A 22,815-nucleotide genomic window follows, 5' to 3' on the forward strand; every position below is an offset into this window, starting at 1 on the left:
ACGAATGATATATTCTGGAGCTCTTTCGTAGAATATTTAGCGAAGAGCCATTTTTATTATTCATGGCTTATTCTATCCTTCCTTTTCACCACCAGAACTAGCCTTTGCGTGCGAACCTTTTCCTGCAGATATTACCTTACCTCTCAAACACATCTACACCTTTTTAACCATGTCTCAACTCCACCCATCTTACAGACCCCCACACACATCCCCCCGAACCAAAAAAATAAAATCTATGTCGCACACAATCATTTTGCACTGATGCCTTAATATATCATGAAGCACATTTGTCCTATATCGCGTTTCTACAACACCCTCGTCTTGAGCACCTGTTCTGGATACCTTTGCTATTGCTCAACTCTTCTAGTGCACAGGTATATATATCTTTTGGCACAGCTGCCATATATACATTATATATATATATATATATATATATATATATATATATATATATATATATATATATATATATTTATATATATATATATGAACACATACAATCCCACACACCTGAACTGATATACTTGTTTTCATACAGTGCAATTAATTAACCCCTATACACCTGTTCACCTGTATAACTTGTCCTGTACACCTGGGAATTTGTACACCATGAATCACATGTATACTTTGAGCTCCTTCCACTGAGTGCAGTCACTTGATATCATATTGCTTTGCCTAAGACTTCACTTGACCCTCTGACGTCACCTGGTACAGTTTCAGGCTAATTGGAATAATTGTTTGCTAATTGGCACAATCGGTCTTGATGTCTGTTACCACTTTGGCGCCGTATTTTACAATCTACCACATCTTGGTACTGTCTTAATTGTCAGCTGTTTACAATCAATGCTACCATTAGGCCTTATCTGGCACCATAAGGGGCATTACTTTGTGCAATATGGCAATGCATATTACGGCCAATAACCACCTAACAATACTTGCAACCACCACCAAAACCACCACCATCACCACTCCCCGTCACTGCCTGGTGTCACGTGGTATTACTTGACACCATTTGGCACCTTCTGGCACCACCTATAGATTCACAAACTCAGTATAACAATAGTGCCAGCAGCCAGTGCCACGGTGTAAGCGCTGTGTAGGGGAGGTGCCGCTGCCCGCTGCATGGCTGCCGGTGCCTCACCTGTCAGGAAACAATCATAACTTATTCATCAAACAGTCATTACCTGTCATGCATATTTGACAGGCTTCACCTGTCATGCATTTATGACAGGCTTCACCTGGGGATAAATGTCCAATTACAGAGATTTGATCTAATTTTAGCTTCATATAACGAATTGTCTAATTGGAAAGGCTTCGTTTTAGTGGAATTTAATTATTTTAGTTTGGTTGAGAATGCAATTGAAATGAAAGTAGTGAAATTTGATATAGAGAACCTTATAAGTGCACTATATAATATATATGTATATGGATGAAGGGATACTGTTTGTATATTATTGGCTGAAGGAATATAGTATTCATGCTGTAGGTTGGAGTATGTATACTCCAACAGTACTTCCTCATTGTCTCCATGATGAAGAAGGAGGAAACAGTCCCCTTCAGGAGTATGAGAAGGAAGATGTATTACTATGGGAGAGTAGGCGTGTGGGAGGGAGCCTGGGAGTGGGAGAGATATGATGAATGGCAACACAGAGTATTCATAACGCTATGATGCTCTTCAAAGGTTGGATAACAATTGCAACATGCAACAATATTCTCCGGTGATTAATCCGATATACCGTGGAGGGTTTTGGAGGAGGAGGAAGGTCTCACCTGTGATAACATGGAGGAAGGATAACATAGAGGAACCTGTGATCACCTGTGATAACATGGAGGGTTATAGAGGAAGGTCTGGCGTTAGCAGGAACGCATGTGTAGTTTCCAGAGGCCGCGAGGGAGACTTTAGCCAGTCTCAGTTCACTCTCTCCTCCACGACTCACAACACTAACCTGCAAAACAACCACATGTTAACGCAACACAACTATACACCAACGCAACACAGCAACACAACTATACACCAACGCAACACTGCAACACAACTATACACCAACGCAACACAGCAACACAACTATACACCAACGCAACACAGCAACAAAACCCATACACCAACGCAAAACAGTATTGTAAATCCTCTTATCAGGACCGCTGCTGTGAGGTACAGTTAACTTTATTTGATGAATTGCGGTAAAAAAAATGTGACTGCAAAAAATTTTAATGAAAATATAAGTTAAAAAAATTAAAACAGGCTAAATTTGAGCTGTAATTTATTTGCCAATGATAACCAATTAGCTTAATCTATACAGTATAATTAACCTGTATTTACCAGCCATCTGGCTCCGAAACTGTTGATACCTTCAAAGTAATGCATTTAACATGAAGCTGATGTAACGTTAAAATTAGCCTAGGTGAGCTAGCTTTTTAACTTCCATTCCAGGAGGAAAAAAGCTAAATGTTCAAATCCTCAAGGGCCGTGAGAAGGATTCGAACCTGCGTCCGAGAGCATCCCAGACGCTGTCTTAATCGACTGAGCTACGACATGGTAGAAGAATTGCAACCAGAAATTCTTATACCATGTCGTAGCTCAGTCGATTAAGGCAGCGTCTGGGATGCTTTCGGACGTACGTTCGAATCCTTGGCACGGCCCTTGTGGATTTGTTCATTTGATACATCACGCTATTGTGATTGCTGTGTGTAAAACTAAATGTAGTAAAGATTCGTGACCCAATCACCGTCACGTGAGACGAGGAATGTGGATTGGGCCACACACCAATTTTAATTAATGGTAACAGTGATTTAACGAAGCCTCATGAATGAAATTAGAATGAAAATGTCACCAATATTATGGTTAGTGAACGAAATAGGGGGCGTAGGGGAAGGATTAGGAGCAAAGAAGGGGAAAAAGGAGAGGTAAATCTTCTAAGATTTTAATATCAATAGAGGGAGGAGGATGCTGGGTAGGAGGGAAGCCATGAATAAAGAACAGTTAAAGGCAAGGTAAAATTAGTACATTGGAATATATGACAAAGAATGATAGCTAGGTGGTGAGATAAAGAATAATGGAGAGAGGGAGACTGGTAGCGAGGATTAGCTGAAAGATGTGGAATATTGCGGTGAGGAAAGGTTTTTGGAGTAGGAAGATACGAGTGAGATAAATATCAGGATGAGGGAAGTCTTTAGGCTTGAGAGAGAGAGAGAGAGAGAGAGAGAGAGAGAGAGAGAGAGAGAGAGAGAGAGAGAGAGAGAGAGAGAGAGAGAGAGAGAGAGAGAGAGAGAGAGACAGACAGACAGACAGAGACAGAGACAGAGACAGAGAGACAGCGGACAACAGTGCCCAGAAAAGATTTAGAACAATACCACAACATCCCTTGCAATACATAGCCCCTTTTCCCCCATCCTTTGGCACCTCAGATCCCTCAAAACATTAACAAAGTAAGGGCCACACTTACCTACAAGGTACTCCAATCATAACCACTGACATGACCACATTATGGGGGGCCATCACCTCGAATCAGAAACAGAACGACCTCATAAATGCAGGTTATATATATGATTCGGTTAGACTGGCAAATCTCCCTCGTCTCTCGTTCCATGGCTTGACCCTTCACATGTCTGCAACTCTCTTGTGATTGGTCTCTCTCTCATGTTGCAGTAATTGTTGCTCCAATCTCACAGTCGGTGTTGCTTCCGTCACAGTTACTGTGTCTCCTGTTATAACACCCACTTCACCGTGTTCTCTAACACCCACTTCACCGTGTTCTCTAACACCCACTTCACCGTGTTCTCTAACACCCACTACACCGTGTTCACTAACACCCACTTCACCGTGTTCTCTAACACCCACTACACCATGTTCTCTAACACCCACTACACCGTGTTCTCTAACACCCACTTCACCGTGTTCTCTAACTCCCAGTACCGTTCCTACTTACCGTGGAGGAGAATTATTATTTCCTTAAATAAAGATTTTCTTTATTCCAGCTATTTAACGAGTATAAATTTATAGTCATTATTACTAAATAAAGAGAATTTACCGCAGAATTGAGTAACGGAAAGAAACATCCTAACTAAACGCCACAGGGTCACACGAGGTGACAAGACCACACAAGACCACACAAGATCCCACAAGACCACACTAGGTCACACAAGACCACACAAGGTCACACAAGGTCACACGAGGTGACAAGACCACACAAGACCACACAAGATCCCACAAGACCACACTAGGTCACACAAGACCACACAAGATCCCACAAGACCACACTAGGTCACACAAGACCACACAAGATCCCACAAGACCACACAAGACCACACAAGATCCCACAAGACCACACTAGGTCACACAAGACCACACAAGGTCACAAAAGGTCACCCCCTCCCCCCAAGAACTCACCTGCCTGTCGGCGTCGTAGTTGATCATCTGGTCTGCATGATACCAGAACACATAGGTTGGTGGCTCCGTGTAGTTCCTGAGCCGACATAGGAGGGTCACGTCGCTGCCCTCCTGGGCGTAGAGGTCACCTCCCCCTGTTATCTCTGACACTGCCTCTGTGGAGGAGTCTTTGTTTTTAATGTGTTCTCTGTCTCTCTCTCTCTCTCTCTCTCTCTCTCTCTCTTTCTCTCTGTTGTCAATAGCTTTAGTTTCACTATTTTTAATCCATCACATATTTCTCAAATAACATATATATCATTCTATGAAATATATATTTTTGATACGCGATGACACACGAAATATATGTTTCGTGTGTCAGAGAGAAACATATATTTCTCTCTGACACACGCAAAAACACACACACACACACATACATCCCCAGGAAGCAACCTGTAGCAGATCGTCCAAAATGCGATAAATCGTCTAAATGCGATTTATTATTCACGAAAAGAGGTTGTCAGACAGACAGACACAACCCTGATAAAAAAGAAGATGCAGAGACGACAAAAGAAATGGTGGTGTCATCTGGTTTACGAAAACCACACAATAACTCACTACACAAAATTCATTTAAATATCAATTATTAGAAGAATTCCAATTTTAACAAAAGGCCAACATTAAATTATTTAACAAAAGGCCAACATTAAATTACCAAAACATATTTCTTTATATTGATGCGGGAAACTGATGATGTAATACAGGAATGCCACAGTGAAGCATTTTTAAAGGAAAATAAGGCATATAAAAAGAAATTAAAAGGACAGTTATTATCAACCTAGAGACGTGGAAATGGAAGTGACTCACTTAAGTTAAGTGTCACTATTATCAAGAATCTTGGAAGGGATTTTTTTTTTACAATTTGTTTTTATAAATTTCCCACACACCAAGGCACTTATTTAACGCATTATCACTATATCTAATTAGGTTAGTTTTAATTATACTTATCTCAATAAAAAAATCTGCTAAAGGCAGATGTTTAAATTAGTCCAACACACCAGATGGTCAAAATCATGCAAATGAATGAACATTAATTTTGATTCCTGCCCATACTTAACACTATGTTGATGTTGACCAATACGTTTGGGCAAGGATTTGCTTGGTTGGTCAATGAAAGCATTACCACAACTCTTAAAGGGTGTCAGAGGGTTTCCATCCCCCCCTCCTCCCCCAAACTAAGTGGGTATGACACCTTTTTGACCATCATACTAAAGGAATTCCTCAACTTTCCTCTCTATGATTCACAAGAAGCGACTCTTCCTGTCAAATTAGGTGACCTTGGTGTCCGCACAGCTGTTGTTTTAGATTCAGGTACTCTGAATAAAAGTTGCAAGCAGCACGGGCTATGGTGAGCCCGTAGTGGACTTACCTGGCACGGGAGTGGTGCTGTAACTCTGTTAATCCACACAGCCTTCAAGATTCCTTCAAAGGTCTTCGTATCATCCGCTGCATCTAATGACTGTACAAAAGACGTCCTACCAGAGCACCTCCTAGACTCGACAGGGATGTACAATCACACCTTCAATGAAACCTTCAATCAGTAGTATGCTCCTGTAACCGCAGAATCCAAACCAGCCCCGATAACAGCAGAAATAGTTCATCTTGGTGCGCTCAATCGCGGATTGAACGGCCCTTGCTAGGTGCTGAAGAATCATTACAAGAGGTGATCCCAACTCACACCCGTGAGGGGGACTCCCCCGTGCAGGGGGAGTCCATGTTCCAGCATATATATATCTGCAAACTGACAAACTTCTACTCCAAGTCATCCTCCGTATTAAACTAGACCTAGACCCTTGTATGGAAACAGGCAAATTCAACAAGTGTAGGGAACTGGGTCATATAGGTCAACACATTTGTTTCCATAGCCTCTTAGACCGTTGACCCCCTTTGAGAAAAGCCTCAGGCTTCTTAATGAGCCGAGTTTCAGGTTCATTGACACTGCCAAAAGACCAAAGTGTTGGTAATATCCTGTTTCTGCGCCTTAGTGTGGCGGTCCAGAGAGGAATTACTACTCTGGGCCTCTGTCTCTAACCAGACACTGTTTTATATATTATCTTAGCAATGGAATGCAATGGCAGTTTCACATTAGTACGTTGTATACCTCCAATGCTACCAATACTCACAAGGGTGGCGAGTATACCCATCATACTCACGTATAACCATGAGGTTGGCCAGTATACCCATGGGCGGGTGGGCGGACAGCTGACACTCGTAGAGACCCGAGTCCCTTGTCTGGGCGTACTTGATGTGTAGTGTCCACTCCTGTGTGTGTGTGTGTGTGTGTGTGTGTGTGTGTGTGTGTGTGTGTGTGTGTGTGTGTGTGTGTGTGTGTGTGCGCGCGTGTGTGTGTGTGTGTGTGTGTGTGTGTGTGTGTGTGTGCGTGCGTGTGTGTGTGTGTGTGTGTGTGTGTGTGGAGAGGATGTTGTGAGATAAGAGAAAATGATTAGAATATTATTTAAATCATCTATATCAATATCAAATCATCAATGCATCAAATTATCATGTTGGATTATTTTTTCCTCCCCAACTTGATCTACTTTTACCCTTACTTCCCCTACCTTCACCCCCACCCTTGCCCTTCCCCCTGCCCACCATGCCATACCCCCTGCCCACCATGCCCTACCCCCTGCCCACCATGCCATACCCCCTGCCCACCATGCCCTACCCCCTGCCCACCATGCCATACCCCCTGCCCACCATGCCCTACCCCCTGCCCACCATGCCATACCCCCTGTCCACCATGCCATACCCCCTGTCCACCATGCCCTACCCCCTGCCCACCTTGCCCTTGCCCGGGGTGACCTTGAAAGGCGGGGAATGAGAGACGTGGAAGCGATCATCGTTGCTGTAGGTCTGACTTCCAAGAGTGATGAGGTGATGATCGCGTCGTCTGATCCACGACACCTGAGAGACGACACTCTTAGTCTAGCTACTATCCCGGGCACCGCCGGGTACCCCCTCCTACTCTATGTATCATCGTAAGGCATTAAAAACAATGCTTCAAGTGTCACATGAGGTGTACGTGACACGCTTGACACCAGCCACTCACCGTCTCGTGTTCAGCAACATCGTTGATTTGACACCGGAGTGCCGCGTTGGCACCGACCTGGACGGTAGTTATGGTGTTGTTAGCGGTCAGGAAGCGGGCGTTGGTTAGCCTTCTGGGTGCTTCTTCCTCGTAGGGGCCCAGCAACACACGTGGGTCAGGAGTCCATAAACCTGTAAGAGGAAGGTTGGCACTGTTCAGTTACAAGGAAGGTTGGCACTGCTCAGTTACAAGGAAGGTTGGCACTGCTCAGTTACAAGGAAGGTTGGCACTGCCCAGTTACAAGGAAGGTTGGCACTGCTCAGTTACAAGGAAGGTTGGCACTGCCCAGTTACAAGGAAGGTTGGCATTGCTCAGTTACAAGGAAGGTTGGCACTGGCCAGTTACAAGGAAGGTTGGCACTGCCCAGTTACAAGGAAGGTGAGTGGGCAGTACTTTCACTACCTTCCATCTATTATTTATCTATTATCTATCTATCACACTATTACAGCTAGAGGAATAACAGAACTGAAGAGCGGCGACTTCTGCTCCACAGTCATCCGCGGACAGATTCTCAAAACTGTCGTGGTTGGATATATGCATTTATAGAGATCAAACTAAATTCCTTTTCTCACGTAATAATACCAGGAGTAACAATACTTTTACTATCTCTGGGACTTGTGATAGTTAGAGAAGTAGGACTAATACTAACAACAGTAGTATTTAACATTAACAGTAAAGGCAACAGTAATGGTAACAGTAACAGTAATGGGAACAGTAGCATTAATGGGAACAGTAGCAGTAATGGCATTAGTTGTCATCCATTAACATTTGCACTTAAATCAACTCATGAAAATTAAATAAAAAAAGTGGTTAATCATTTATAATTGGCTAACTTTACTAAACGTGTAAAATGCATTATTTCTTTATCAAATAGAACAAAGCCATTAATATGGAAACACAGAGCAATATAATCATAACATATAAAGCTATATAAAAAAACTTATATGGACCTATTTGACATTATATATTTAGTGGAAAAACAAATAAATTCGCTTTTTTGAGCAATGCATAAAGCAGCGAAGGCATCAATAGGAGATAACAATAGGAGATATCAATAAGATAACAATAGGAGATATCAATAAGATAACAATATGATATATCAATAAGATAACAATAGGAGATATCAATAAGATAAAAATAGGAGATATCAATAAGATAACAATTAGAATTTTCTAATTCTTATGTTCTTATGGAAATTTGAAAGATAACTAACATGATCTAAATATACCATGATGCTATTGAACCGGGCTCGAACTATTGAACCGCTGGTTAGTAAGCTATTGTGGTAAGCCTAATAACTCTACGGACGTTAATAGGCCTTGCAACCATAGTTAGCCAGGCAAGGATCAATGAGACTGTTGAGGATGTTAAAGGTTCAACAGGAACCCGCTCGCTCTCTGGATATTGCACAGGTAAGGGTACAGGTAAGGGCTCAGTAAACTGGCAATCGCCGGCCAGACGACGATGGCAACTGATTCTGTGGTATAAAAAGTTGCAAATGGCAAACCAGAAAAATTCAACAGGAAGTTGAGTTGCAATTGCTAAGGAAACAATACAGTATGTCTTAGATGATAAACTGAGGAGGCTGATAGATAACGACCTTGTAGATGAGATAACCAGTGTCGGAAGAATATTTTGAGAGAAAACTAATGTAAATGACTGAATTGTTAAGAGAGAACAAGGAGTTAATGGGCAATACAGACCAAGGAAGCAATATAAACATTACTGAACTCAAATACGACCCGTGAATCTTACCTCCAAGAAACAGATCTAAATTAACATTCAGAAACATTAAAAGAAATGGAATATGATGATATCTTTTTTTATTTAGCTCACAATAGCCACAGCTAAACATCACATCCAGACAACTGCATACGCTATCGAGAGCAGCTATAACTGTCTCTCTCTCATACTTGACATGTTATCACGATTCTGGAGGCTTTTAAAATCTTGAGAATAATAGAAGCCCAAAATGATATGTTGAAAATACCCCCCATTTTCTATTACATCCTAAATACATCAAGGGGAGACTTTGCAGTTCACATAAAAGTTTGTGTACCTAGGGGGGCCCACTTTTTGGGATCAGATCACAGTCTAGCAAATCACAGACCAATCCCTGCCTCCCTCTCCCCAATCCCTCTCACTCCCACCTATCCACCAGCCCATCCTCTACTTCCATCCCTGCTCCCCTAGTCTCAATCATCCACTTCTTCACCCAGTGACAAACCCACGTCATCCTAACTCCTCGCCATATCCCTCATCATCCCTACCTCACTCCCTCATCTTCCCTCGAGACCTCTCAGCACCTCACCTCCACCCCCCTACCCTCCCCCCTCTCTCTCGGGGTGTTTACACGAGTCATCTTTGTAAACAAACTCGTTAACAAGATGCATGACTAGAAGCTGAGGGTTGGGGAATGGTTTTATCTCTGCGGTCTTACTCAACGTTGCTAGCGTCACTCCTGGCTCCTAGCGTCACTCCTGGCTCCCAGCGTCACTCCCAGCGTCACTCCTAGCTCCTAGCATCACTCCTGGCTCTTAGCGTCACTCCCAACGTCACTCGTGGCTCCTAGCGTCACTCCTGGCTCCCAGCGTCACTCCCAACGTCACTCCTGGCTCCCAGCGTCACTCCCAACGTCACTCCTAGCTCCTAGCATCACTCCTGGCTCTTAGCGTCACTCCTGGTTCCCAGCGTCACTCCTAGCGTCACTCGTGGCTCCCAGCGTCACTCCTGGCTCCCAGCATCACTCCTAGCGTCACTCCTGGCTCCCAGCGTTACTCCTAGCGTCACTCCTGGCTACCAGCGTCACTCCTAGCGTCACTCCTGGCTCCCAGCATCACTCCTGACTCTTAGCGTTACTCCTGGCTCCCAGCGTCACTCCTAGCGTCACTCCTGGCTCCTAGCGTCACTCCTGGTTCCTACTTCAACTCGTGGCTTCATACAGTAACTCATGGCCCCCTGCCGTAACTCATGGCCCCCTGCCGTAACTCATGGCCCCCATCCGTAACTCATGGTCCCTGCCGTAACTCATGGCCCCCCTGCCGTAACTCATGGTCCCTGCCGTAACTCATGGTCCCCTGCCGTAACTCATGGCCCCCCTGCCGTAACTCATGGCCCCCTGCCGTAACTCATGGCCCCCCTGCCGTAACTCATGGCCCCCTGCCGTAACTCATGGCCCCCTGCCGTAACTCATGGCCCCCTGCCGTAACTCATGGTCCCCTACCGTAACTCATGGTCCCTACCGTAACTCATGGCCCCTGCCGTAACTCATGGCCCCCTGCCGTAACTCATGGCCCCTATGCCGTAACTCATGGCCCCTGCCGTAACTCATGGCCCCTGCCGTAACTCATGGCCCCCTGCCGTAACTCATGGCCCCGTAACCGTAACTCATGGCCCCTTGCCGTAACTCATGGCCCCACGTTCACTCCATCACTTTACAAAAATTTAGCACTGAGTTAATTAAACCATTCAGTGGGGTCGTTGGTGTAATAATGTTTTATAATTACAAATATTATTTTTATAATTAATAATATTGCTGAAATTTTAGTTTTTCACGTGTGATTCTAATTCACTTTTTTTTAACTCTCGTGTGAGAAAATTATCGGGATTCGAACCAGCATTCAGGCTCAGCCTTATAAACAAAGGCTAAAGTCCATCCCATGCACCCACCAAACCCTCCTGTTTATGAACCACTTCACGAAAATATCAGTGTAAAGTTTTGTGTTCCGCTTAATTCGAAATCAGATTTTTCAGTGTGGTAATGACAGGTTTTCTCCATGTATGTGTGAGTGGGGTATGTGTGCTTGTGTGTGTGTGTGTGTGTGTGTTTAAGTGCGCGTTTAGGGAGGCTTGGGATTCTTTAAAGAATATGCCCTCTTAAGAAACACGCCTCCGGTATGAATCTAAAACACACTTAGACACGCAGAGACACTTATTTAATAACCCTCACGCGGTTGATAGACCTTAAGCCCTACACCGAACAAGGATAAACACGGTCGGTAGACGTGCGCCGCTCCTCACTGTGTATATACAGAGGTTGATCCTGTTTTGAGCTATGTTCAGGACTGAAGTGTAATTCTTGGCTGGTCAGTAAACAACGGGCTGGGCTGTGTTTACTGCCTGTGTCTTTGTTTGTGAAGGTGGAGGATGTGTCCTTGGATGTGTCGTGTGTACTATGGGAGGGGGTGTGTCTGTGGGAGGGTGCGTCTGTGGGAGGGGGCGTCTGTGGGAGGGTGTCTGTGTTGGTAGTGTCTGGGGTGGTGGTGGTGGTGTCTTTGGATGGAAGCTGGTTGGAATCTGGAGCAGGTTAAATAGACAATTAACCCGCATCTTACACAATCATTACCAAGTTCTTGTGGAACTCGAATAAAACATTGATTCCCTAACTTTCTGACCGTAAGTTATGCTCTTACTGCTCTTAAGTCATGCTCTTACTGCTCTTAAGTCATGCTGTTACTTATCGTAAATTATCCCATATCATATAACAAATATTCGAAAACAACTCATTTGTTAAAAATAATTAAAAACAATCACAACCAAAGCTTCAAGCGTACCTTAAGTTTGTCTCCATCGTTTTTAACCATTTCGTACCACAAGCCACTTAATAAGTCTCAAGTTTGGATTCCCGTGAATTATGAATTACCCGGTTGCGTCTCACTGATAATTTGGGAGGATGGCGCTTGTGTGATGCAACTCTGTGTGCTCTTTATTGCTGGAGATTCCCTCTGCGAGTCTCACAAGATGCTAACTGATGCTGCAGGATGAAGATCTTGGCGTTCTTGCGCTCTTCTGAACTTCACATCTTCTCATACATTATATTTCTGGTGTCTCCCTCTTTTCTCATCTTTCTCACTAACTTTCCACCACCGTATTCTGAAATTTTAAGAGAGAATCTATGGCAGCAGAATCTCATTTGATCTCCCTGTGTGTTTGGTCTTCCGGTTGAGGACTTGGTATACAGAAGCTGGAGCAAATGACAGAAGCGGGCAGACAGATGCAGGATGTTTCGCTCGGCTATAAACAAACTCTCGGAACAGAATTCACAACGATTCAGGTCAATGTTTTGATTCACTCTCTGGAGATGTGAGAGGTTACCCCGTGTGTGGACGCCCTCACGCGAACGTTTTTGTGAGGTTGTGAGAGGCAGAACTCTCTCTCTCTCTCTCTCTCTCGTGTGAGGGAGAGAACTCTCTCTCTCTTTCGTGTGAGGGAGAGAGCTCTCTCTCTTGTGTGAAGGGAGAATTCTCTCTCTCGTGTGAGGGAGAGAGAACTCTCTCTCTCGTGTGAGGGGAGGAGGACATCACTTAAGCTACAAGTTATGTCTTGGTGGCAGTACCTCAACACCAGCCACAAACAACACACTAACCAGTCTTCGTCACACAGGAAACAACAGCCACCACCAACTACACCAAAACCTCCACACAGCACAAACCAAACACAACCAACCAAAAAAAACACAACACCAACATGTCAACACCTCTTGTCAACAACACCAATAAACCTCCAGCAACATCACAAACATCTCAACCTACAAGCAACATGGCTACCTCCCCCTACAGTCCCGTAACCCAGCCAGAGGGATGAAACAGAGAGGCTATGATTGCAACATACAAGATACTAAGCGGGAATAGACAAGGTGCACAAAGACAGCCTCCGTAGATTGAGAGAAAAAAAACAGGACCAGAGGACATAGAAGGTGAAAACACAAATGAGAAGAATAGATATAACTAAGGAAATACTCGTACCGCATACAAAGGCACTGAAAGTAGAGGTCATAGAAGTTATCTTCACCCCTGTAAGTCACTGTTAGGTAAACAACTACAACAACTACAAAAACTACAACAATTAATACAACTACAACAACACCTACCGTGCTCAATGGCGAATCTATGGAGGTCGGCGGAGTCTTCCTCTGTCTCCTTCTCTCCCTTGGTCCACTCCTTGTTCCAGTCGGCCCCCACACCTGCAACACAGAGGTACACCTGTTACACATGGAGCCACACCCATTACCCACGGAGCCACACCCATTACCCACGGAGCCACACCCATTACCCACGGAGCCACACCCATTACCCACGGAGCCACACCCATTACCCACGGAGCCACACCCATTACCCACGGAGCCTCACCCATTACCCACGGGGCCACACCCATTACCCACGGAGCCTCACCCATTACCCACGGAGCCACACCCATTACCCACGGAGCCACACCCATTACCCACGGAGCCACACCCATTACCCACGGAGCCACACCCATTACCCACGGAGCCACACCCATTACCCACGGAGCCACACCCATTACCCACGGAGCCACGCCCATTACCCACGGGGCCCCACCCATTACCCACGGAGCCACACCCATTACCCACGGAGCCACACCCATTACCCACGGAGCCACACCCATTACCCACGGAGCCACACCCATTACCCACGGAGCCACACCCATTACCTACGGAGCCACACCCATTACCCACGGAGCCTCACCCATTACCCACGGAGCCTCACCCATTACCCACGGAGCCACACCCATTACCCACGGAGCCTCACCCATTACCCACGGGGCCACACCCATTACCAACGCTATCTTGCTTCATCATGGAGAACAAGTCGGGTGAGACCTTATAAGGGGGTCGACAAGGGTTAACGATGGTTAACGAGGGTTAACGAGATGATAACGAAGGGTTAACACACCTGTAGTACACCTGTACACACCTGCAGCGCCCCAGGTAAGGAATAGTACCAAAACACAACATTGTTTTTCCTTGTAAATACTCAAATTAATCAATCTGAAAGTGTCTGTACTAAACCCATTCTCAGGCAACTCATGAGTAATGCATCAAGTTTGGCGCAGCAACTGTTTTGTAACGCAAAATCCGACGTTTATCAATAACGGCAAACGTTGTATATTTGATGGTACGTAACGTCGTTAAGTGACGTATATTCATCCCTTACAGCATCGTATATATTACGTTGAGTTCCCCTTCCCTTCAAACACTTAGCTCTGTATAAACTCATATATATTATATATATTATATATGCATATATTTCCACTCGGGTCGTGCCTTCCATAAAAAATCCTTCAACGTCATGTCACGTTCAATAAAAGAGCGAGTTAAACCTTCTTTCATTACAAATTCGCTCTTGTGTTTATTATTTATTCAGAGAAGAAATGTTTACCGTATTTTGGTCAAGTAATTTAACGTAATTTCCCGTCCATTATGTAAAAAAAGACGGGGCCTGGTGTCTAGGCTCCCCCGTCACGCGAAAGTGTCGTGAGCACAGGGTTATTTATGTCTCACCTTTCCTCCCTTGACCATGTTTGTGTGTGACAGCGTGCGTGAACGTGCGAGTGTGTGTGTGTGTGTGTGTGTGTGTGTGTGTGTGTGTGTGTGTGTGTGTGAACGTGCGAGTGTGTGTGTGTGTGTGTGTGTGTGTGTGTGTGTGTGTGTGAACGTGCGAGTGTGTGTGTGTGTGTGTGTGTGTGTGTGTGTGTGTGAACGTGCGAGTGTGTGTGTGTGTGTGTGTGTGTGTGTGTGTGTGTGTGTGTGTGTGTGTGTGTGTGTGTGTGTGTGTGTGTGAACGTGCGAGTGTGTGTGTGTGTGTGTGTGTGTGTGTGTGTGTGTGTGTGTGTGTGTGTGTGTGTGTGTGTGTGTGTGTGTGAACGTGCGAGTGTGTGTGTGTGTGTGTGTGTGTGTGTGTGTGTGTGTGTGAACGTGCGAGTGTGTGTGTGTGTGTGTGTGTGTGTGTGTGTGTGTGTGTGTGTGTGTGTGTGTGTGTGTGTGTGTGTGTGTGTGTGTGTGTGTGTGTGTGAACGTGCGAGTGTGTGTGTGTGTGTGCGTGAACGTGCGAGTGTGTGTGTGTGTGTGTGTGTGTGTGTGTGTGTGTGTGTGTGTGTGTGAACGTGTGAGTGTGTGCGTGAGCTTGTATTTACTATTTGTGTCAGCAGAATCGATTTATTAGTTCTTGGGTCCCGCCTTTCTAACCAATCTATTTTTCCTCTATTATGTTTGCTACACATGTTCCTCTCTAACACACACACACACACACACATCCCCAGGAAGCAGTTCTCTAACTCCCAGGTACCTATTTAGTATATTCTGGTAGCAGTCCTTTTTGTAAACATATGTTTTTGAATATGACCGAAACGGTATGATTAATGATTCTAACACGAATCTTCTCAATATTTCTTATATTTTCTTCACTGTCGAGGGAAGTTGACAAATTAACTCTCCAAAGTTCATTTTCACAATCTATTATGGTCTGACGCCAAGGGATGCGATTCGCAAGGCACTCCTTACATTTTCAAAGACAAATTGTCCATGCTTTGACAAGGCTTATATTCGTTTGCGGTGAGGTGGTACAGGACGTGATTGAGATGAATAAGAGGATGAATGGCCTAATGGATAATAATGGGCCATTAAATGCCTATGTTCTTGCTCCTACTGTCACTGTGTTGGTCCGGGGTCTTGAAGTGGGGAAAAAATTTCCTTGGCAAAGCATGGAAAATTTGTCTTTGAAAATGTAAGGAGTGCTGGACTTAACCGTGGCTTCTAAAGCCAGCTTCACCGCCTCCACTTCCACTTCGCGGACGACCATACGGACAACTTCGAAGACGATCGCCACTCAGACTCCAGCACCACCCAAGATCCAAGCTACACAAACGGGGGACACCTTCCTCTCCAGGCCCCAACGCTGCTACCATCTCCAACTCGGCCGCCGCGTTCGCCGACGTACTGTCCACACCTACCAGCAACTCCACCAATGCTCCCGCGGCAGCTGCCACCATACGGCATCAGTGCTTGTCCCAGACTGTGTAACAGACATCAATTCCACCGGCTACAGACGATGCCTCAGAATCTTCGAACGAGGAAATCTCAGTATGAGCACCATCGCCACACCACCAACGACATCCAAGACCTCCTCTTCAATCTCCAATGACAGAACGGCCATGTCCTCGCGCAGCAAGACACAGACGAAGAAGAAAAAGACGACTACCTAGAAACAAGACCACCACCACCACCAGGCCCGCGACGAATTGGCCGGCCTCCTGCAAGACCCACCAGCGAGCAACCATAAGAAACCTTCCCTCCCACCAAGCCACAGCTGCAAGTCTTATCCACAGTGGTTGGGCCACCGAGCTGTATCTCCTTCGACTTTTAACCCAGCTCAAGCTTCCCGGATCCTCGCCCCAAGCTTCCATTCCCCAGCTTACCCGCTCTAGGGTCCTTGGAACTTGGAACTATTACCCAGAGCACACACACACAATACGTGTGACCCCTACAGAACCTAACTGAACAGTGAGACGGCTCAAGCTCTCCACCACAGGTCAACAATACCAACATTGTACATTAATTTAAAACCCAAACGGAGTATCGAAATGAAAACATTATATACACTTAGGTTAATGACTCAACTCAGGGAACATACGCAGATGTTCAACTACCAACTACACAAAATAATCATAATATATGCAACACTAACAAGGGCCAACAAGCACCGCACAGGTTGGCTGCTCTGACGAGAACACACAAACGCACACACTTGTTTTAACTCACGCAACTCACTAGTTTCACGAGAATAAAAAATAAAATATAACAATACAATATAATAATACTATAACACACTTGTATATAATTACATTTGTACCTATATATGCATCAATTTAAATACAGCAGCAGGAAAAAATATATATAATAAGAGGTGCATTAACAATCACAGGAATGATCCAAGTGTATCCAGTCTAAATTTGTTAGGGTGGGTTGTAACAGCTGTCCACTCAGCCACGAAGGCCCCTGTGAACATTTGTGTGTGTGTGCGTGTGTTTATGAGTGTGACAGTGTGTGTGTGTGTGTGTGTGTACGTGTTCTCACCTAGTTGTGCTTGCGGGGGTTGAGCTTTGACTCTTTGGGCCCCAACTCTCAACTGTCAATCAACGTGTGTGTGTGTGTGTGTGTGTGTGTGTGTGCGTGTGTGAGTGTGTGTATTCGCGCGTGTGGTTAATGGACGGGTAAATAAAGCCAAAAGCCAAAATACTTAAATGGGAATTAAATTTTCCACCACAGAGCCTCTTCGCTAGTCTGGTGTAAACAGGAATTTTGTTGATGTAATCCCAGGAGAAACTTCCGTGACTGGTGGCTATAATTCCTGTGGGTAGTGAGGCGAGCGGACAGCCTCGCCTCTATCATGGTGGGGGTGTTAAGGGGTCACTGTTTCACGCTACATGTATTGCTCTATGTATAGGCCTGTATGTACTTGTATTCTTGTCCCTCGCATGCATTCATGGACATACATGTAAGCTATAAACACTCAGACCTACTTACATAGATTGCATACACTCATTCACATACGAATAGGCCAGATACACTTATATACATACACACAGACAGTATACATTTATGCTCATACACATAGCCAACACACAAAAATCACTCAAACACACATACATATTTATCTACATTGCAAATGGAACCCAACTGTGTATTACACCACTCACTGCTGGAGTGTATTGATGTTAAATCTTCTAATATCACTACCTGCATGTGTAGTGAGTTCATATATATACACCTTCCCAGTCATTACCTTCAATGTAAAGGGTGTTGAATACCACACCAGTGAGGCTTCGAGCTCCAAGGACCCGCCAGGTGCTCCACACGACACACCTGGATTAGCATAAATAATCAGACACACTATGTTCATTGTCGTTTCTCTACACTGCATCAAAAGTTCTGTAATTTTCTGAGCTTACTTGCTCCAGCTCAGGAACTAGAGAAACCACTAGTGTTAAGATTAGTTACAGGCCATGGCGAGCATGGGTGTAGTCACTGGCAAGTACTTAGGTGTAGCCGAGTCACTGGCAAGTACTTACGGTCACTGGGAAGTACTTATGTCTGGCTGAGTACACTTCTTAGTTGACTACACATGTTGACAAGTAACAGCGTATGGTAGAATGGTCTGTTGCTTTGAACAGTCAATGTAACCAGCTAATGTGGTCAGCTGCTGATGTGATGACCTTGCTGTGGCCAGCTGCTGTGATAAACCTGCTCTGACCAGCTGCTGTGATGAACTTGCTGTGGCCACCGATTATGGTCTGCTGCTCTGTTCCCATGCTGTGGTGAATTGCTGTGACATAGCTTCTAGGATCAGGAGTTGATGTCAGGTGATGTAATCATCCACTGTAATTAACTGATATGATCAGCTGCTGTGTACAGGTGCTATGACCAGCCATTGTGGACACCTGTGATCAGTGATTAGCTGTAATGATTAACTGCTATGGTCAGCTGTTGTGGTCAGCTGTTGTAATCAGCTGCTCTGATCAGCTGTCGTCTGTGAATTAAACTTCCCCTCGCGGACGAAGTTTGAAGTATGTAATGCACCACATTATGAGTTTGCATTCAAGTACCACAGAATAGTTGCAGAAACGCCCCACAGGAGAGCTGCTGCGAGGTTGCAAAATCAACTGCTAGGGGGTTACAGTATTAGCTCCTAGGAGGCCACAGTATTAGCTCCCAGGAGGCTACAGTATTAGCTCCTAGGAGGCTACAGTATCAGCTCCTAAGAGGCTACAGTATCAGCTCCTAAGAGGCTACAGTATCAGCTCCTAAGAGGCTACAGTATCAGCTCCCAGGAGGCTACAGTATAAGCTCCTAGGTGGCCACAGTATCAGCTCCTAAGAGGCTACAGTATCAGCTCCCAGGAGGCTACAGTATAAGCTCCTAGGTGGCCACAGTATCAGCTCCTAGGAGGCTACAGTATTACCTCCCAGGAGGCTACAGTATTAGCTCCCAGGAGGCTACAGTATTAGCTCCTAGGAGGCTACAGTATTAGCTCCTAAGAGGCTACAGTATCAGCTCCCAGGAGGCTACAGTATAAGCTCCTAGGTGGCCACAGTATCAGCTCCTAAGAGGCTACAGTATCAGCTCCCAGGAGGCTACAGTATAAGCTCCTAGGTGGCCACAGTATCAGCTCCTAGGAGGCTACAGTATTAGCTCCCAGGAGGCTACAGTATTAGCTCCCAGGAGGCTACAGTATTAGCTCCTAGGAGGCTACAGTATTAGCTCCTAAGAGGCTACAGTATCAGCTCCCAGGAGGCTACAGTATAAGCTCCTAGGTGGCCACAGTATCAGCTCCTAGGAGGCTACAGTATTAGCTCCTAGGAGGCTACAGTATCAGCTCCCAGGAGGCTACAGTATCAGCTCCTAGGAGGCTACAGTATCAGCTCCTAAGAGGCTACAGTATCAGCTCCCAGGAGGCTACAGTATAAGCTCGTAGGTGGCCACAGTATCAGCTCCTAGGAGGCTACAGTATTAGCTCCTAGGAGGCTACAGTATCAGCTCCCAGGAGGCTACAGTATCAGCTCCTAGGAGGCTACAGTATCAGCTCCTAAGAGGCTACAGTATCAGCTCCCAGGAGGCTACAGTATAAGCTCCTAGGTGGCCACAGTATCAGCTCCTAGGAGGCTACATTATTAGCTCCTAGGAGGCTACAGTATTAGCTCCTAGGAGGCTACAGTATCAGCTCCCAGGAGGCTACAGTATCAGCTCCTAGGAGGCTACAGTATCAACTCCTAGGAGGCTACAGTATCAACTCCTAGGAGACTACAGTATCAGCTCCCAGGAGGCTACAGTATCAGCTCCTAGGAGGCTACAGTATCAACTCCCAGGAGGCTACAGTATCAACTCCTAGGAGGCTACAGTATCAACTCCTAGGAGGCTACATTCTCTCATTCATTTATTCCTTACTTCTTATAACACCTTAGAAACCAAAAGTTCAACATTAACCTTCAAAGTTCGTTCATTATCTTGGGTCACTTTGCAACTGCAGTGCCATTTAATTAAACAACCGGTTGCTTCCTTGAGAATGTGTTTCATTTCTTGTATTTCCTTGTAGTTACTCCTTGCACTTGATCTAGTGGTAAGTGGCCACAGTTACCACTTGCAAGTGAACACAGGTACCAAAAACGACCCTCTCCAAGCGACCTAATAATAAGAACCAAAGCATACCAATTACTTGTTCACTTAGCCACGCAATATTGAGTCTCCACTACTTACAAGACTTAATAATAAGTGGTCCAGAGGAGGAGAAGGCGATTGACATATATGCATTGTGATTAACATGTAGTGATTTGGGGGAGGGGTTGAGGGTAGAACAGGGGAGGAGGTGGGGGGGGGGTGGAGAGGGGGGGTGGCATGGGGGGGGGGAATGGGGAGTGGGGGGAAAGGGAGAGGGGGAGGGATAGAAGGGAATCAATGAAACAAAACATAAATAATTGTTGCAAATGAATTGTTTGTATTTTGTATTATGAAAAGCCTTAAGTTGTCAGTAAGGAACATTCCCTACAAGTTGTAGCCAGAATACGATGCAAGCGAAACTTTGTTTTATCTAGGCCTAACAAAACGAAACTTTTTTTTATCTAGGCCTAACAAAACGAAACTTTGTTTTATCTAGGCCTAACAAAACGAAACTTTTTTTATCTAGGCCTAACAAAACGAAACTTTGTTTTATCTAGGCCTAACCTAAAGTTAAGCCATAAACAGTCCATAAACGCATTATGTTAGACGTAAGACTAACATAATGACTTAAAAAATTAAAATAATGTTTTCTACACTAACACTGAACATGTGACTGAGTCTTGTGCCAGGTGTAAGGAAGGTAGCACTAGTTGTAACGACTCCCCCTCACTAGGTGTAACGACCCCCCACACCAGGTGTAACGACCCCCACACCAGGTGTAACGACCCCCACACCAGGTGTTACAAGACATAGTCACCAGAGCCCCGCACTGTATACCACCTCCCAGCAACGTCCAGTTTCAACTTAATCACGCCATCTATTAAGTCTCTCGCTCCCCTGAGCAGTCAGTCCGCTCGACTCTCCTCGCCATGCGGTGTACCTCAGAGGTATACAGCTCCATTGCTTCTGATGGTCTACCTCACCCTTAGTTTACTTGGCGGAGAGACGCGAATTGAGCGTTTGGAGTTGATGAGAGGCAATGTGAACTTGCAGACGCTGGTTGAGGACCGGAAAAATGAATCAGTATTTATGTAGCGTGAAGTTATACGTGTATAGGATAAGGAGGCGTGGAAGAGGGCCTCGCTAGCCACATACCCGCACGCGAAGCGGTACTTCCCACATACCCGCACACGACGCTGCATTCCCCACCTGTGAGAAACGCTTAGTTTACCAGAGATGAATAAATTTGCATGTCGCAAAGCCAACATATGGCTTTGAGAGAAGCGTCTTCAGAAGCAACCTATGAGGACGAGAGGCCTCAGCCAGCCGTCTGAGGGTTCCTTGGGCAAGATCTTGAATTCTCGAGCACAACCAAACTTCGCGAAGAGCTCTAACGACCACCTCTAATTGTCACGTGGGACCATATGGCGAGGCGGTGCTTAAACACTCATTTAATGCTAATGGCAAAGTGTTGTGGCTGGTTGTTAAAGGATTATTAGAGAGAACAGGCTGCATATATCCCGGCTGGGACGAGCCTGGGGAGACGACGTCAAAAGTTTGATGATTTCTGTCTGGCTAGACAGGCGCTGGCACTTGACAGGAACCTGGTGTGTTTACAGCTGGCTCTGATGAGTGTTAGTGATGAGACGAGGGACATCTGCAGCATGTGTTGATCTCCAGGGATGCTGTGACACACACATGATGTCAGAGTGTCCCATTGAGTCAGAATATCCTCATGTAATCCTGCTATCACTATTTATTGGTATCTGATGTGATACTGATGCAAATTACACTCTTATACCAAGTAATTATTTTATTTTATTTTATTATTTTTGCAGACAACTACCCCCGCCCCCCCCCTCCTAGCTGGCTGGCTGGCTGACTGACTGACTGACTGGCTGGCTGGCTGACTGGCTGACTGGCTGGCTGACTGGCTGGCTGGCTGGCTGGCTAGCTGACTGGCTGGCTGGCTAGCTGGCTGACTGGTTGGCTGGCTGTCTGGCTGACTCAGTGGCATTCCGTAGCGTGCTGTAGTGAACTGCGTCTCGTTACCAATGCTAATGCTCTGGAAGTCTCTGCCAATAATTCGGTATTTTCAGTTCCATTATTTATAACAATTTATTTAATAAAGCCATCCTGTGGTGCAATATGGATTTATAATGAATACTATTAAATACAATTGATAATGAATGAGGATGTATTGCATTTATACATATATTTACTCTCTGGGTTCAATTATTAATATCAGTCTACAGGCGCTCCAGAGTGTAAAATTATACATTACCTTATACACTGGCATGTTTCCAGATTTCGTTAATTATTTCATTACAGTATAAAAGTAATAAAAAAATAGTG

At 45.1% G+C, this 22,815-nt stretch overlaps 1 protein-coding gene across 1 annotated transcript in view; it reads right to left on the bottom strand.

The window, feature by feature from the left end:
• Positions 1-491: 491 nt before the first annotated feature.
• Positions 492-22,815, bottom strand: part of LOC123756226 (zwei Ig domain protein zig-8) — a 109,815-nt gene continuing 87,491 nt past the window's right edge. The window contains exons 2-8 of the mRNA XM_069305513.1: positions 13,381-13,473; positions 7,473-7,642; positions 7,205-7,327; positions 6,577-6,685; positions 4,388-4,542; positions 1,817-1,946; positions 492-1,141 (exon numbers count right to left, since the gene is read on the bottom strand). Of these exons, the coding sequence (XP_069161614.1) occupies positions 1,041-1,141; positions 1,817-1,946; positions 4,388-4,542; positions 6,577-6,685; positions 7,205-7,327; positions 7,473-7,642; positions 13,381-13,473 (881 nt within the window). The 3' untranslated portion in view covers positions 492-1,040. The remainder of the gene's footprint in view (positions 1,142-1,816; positions 1,947-4,387; positions 4,543-6,576; positions 6,686-7,204; positions 7,328-7,472; positions 7,643-13,380; positions 13,474-22,815) is intronic.

The sequence above is a fragment of the Procambarus clarkii genome, chromosome 55, assembly GCF_040958095.1.
Source record: "Procambarus clarkii isolate CNS0578487 chromosome 55, FALCON_Pclarkii_2.0, whole genome shotgun sequence".
NCBI lineage: Eukaryota > Metazoa > Arthropoda > Malacostraca > Decapoda > Cambaridae > Procambarus > Procambarus clarkii.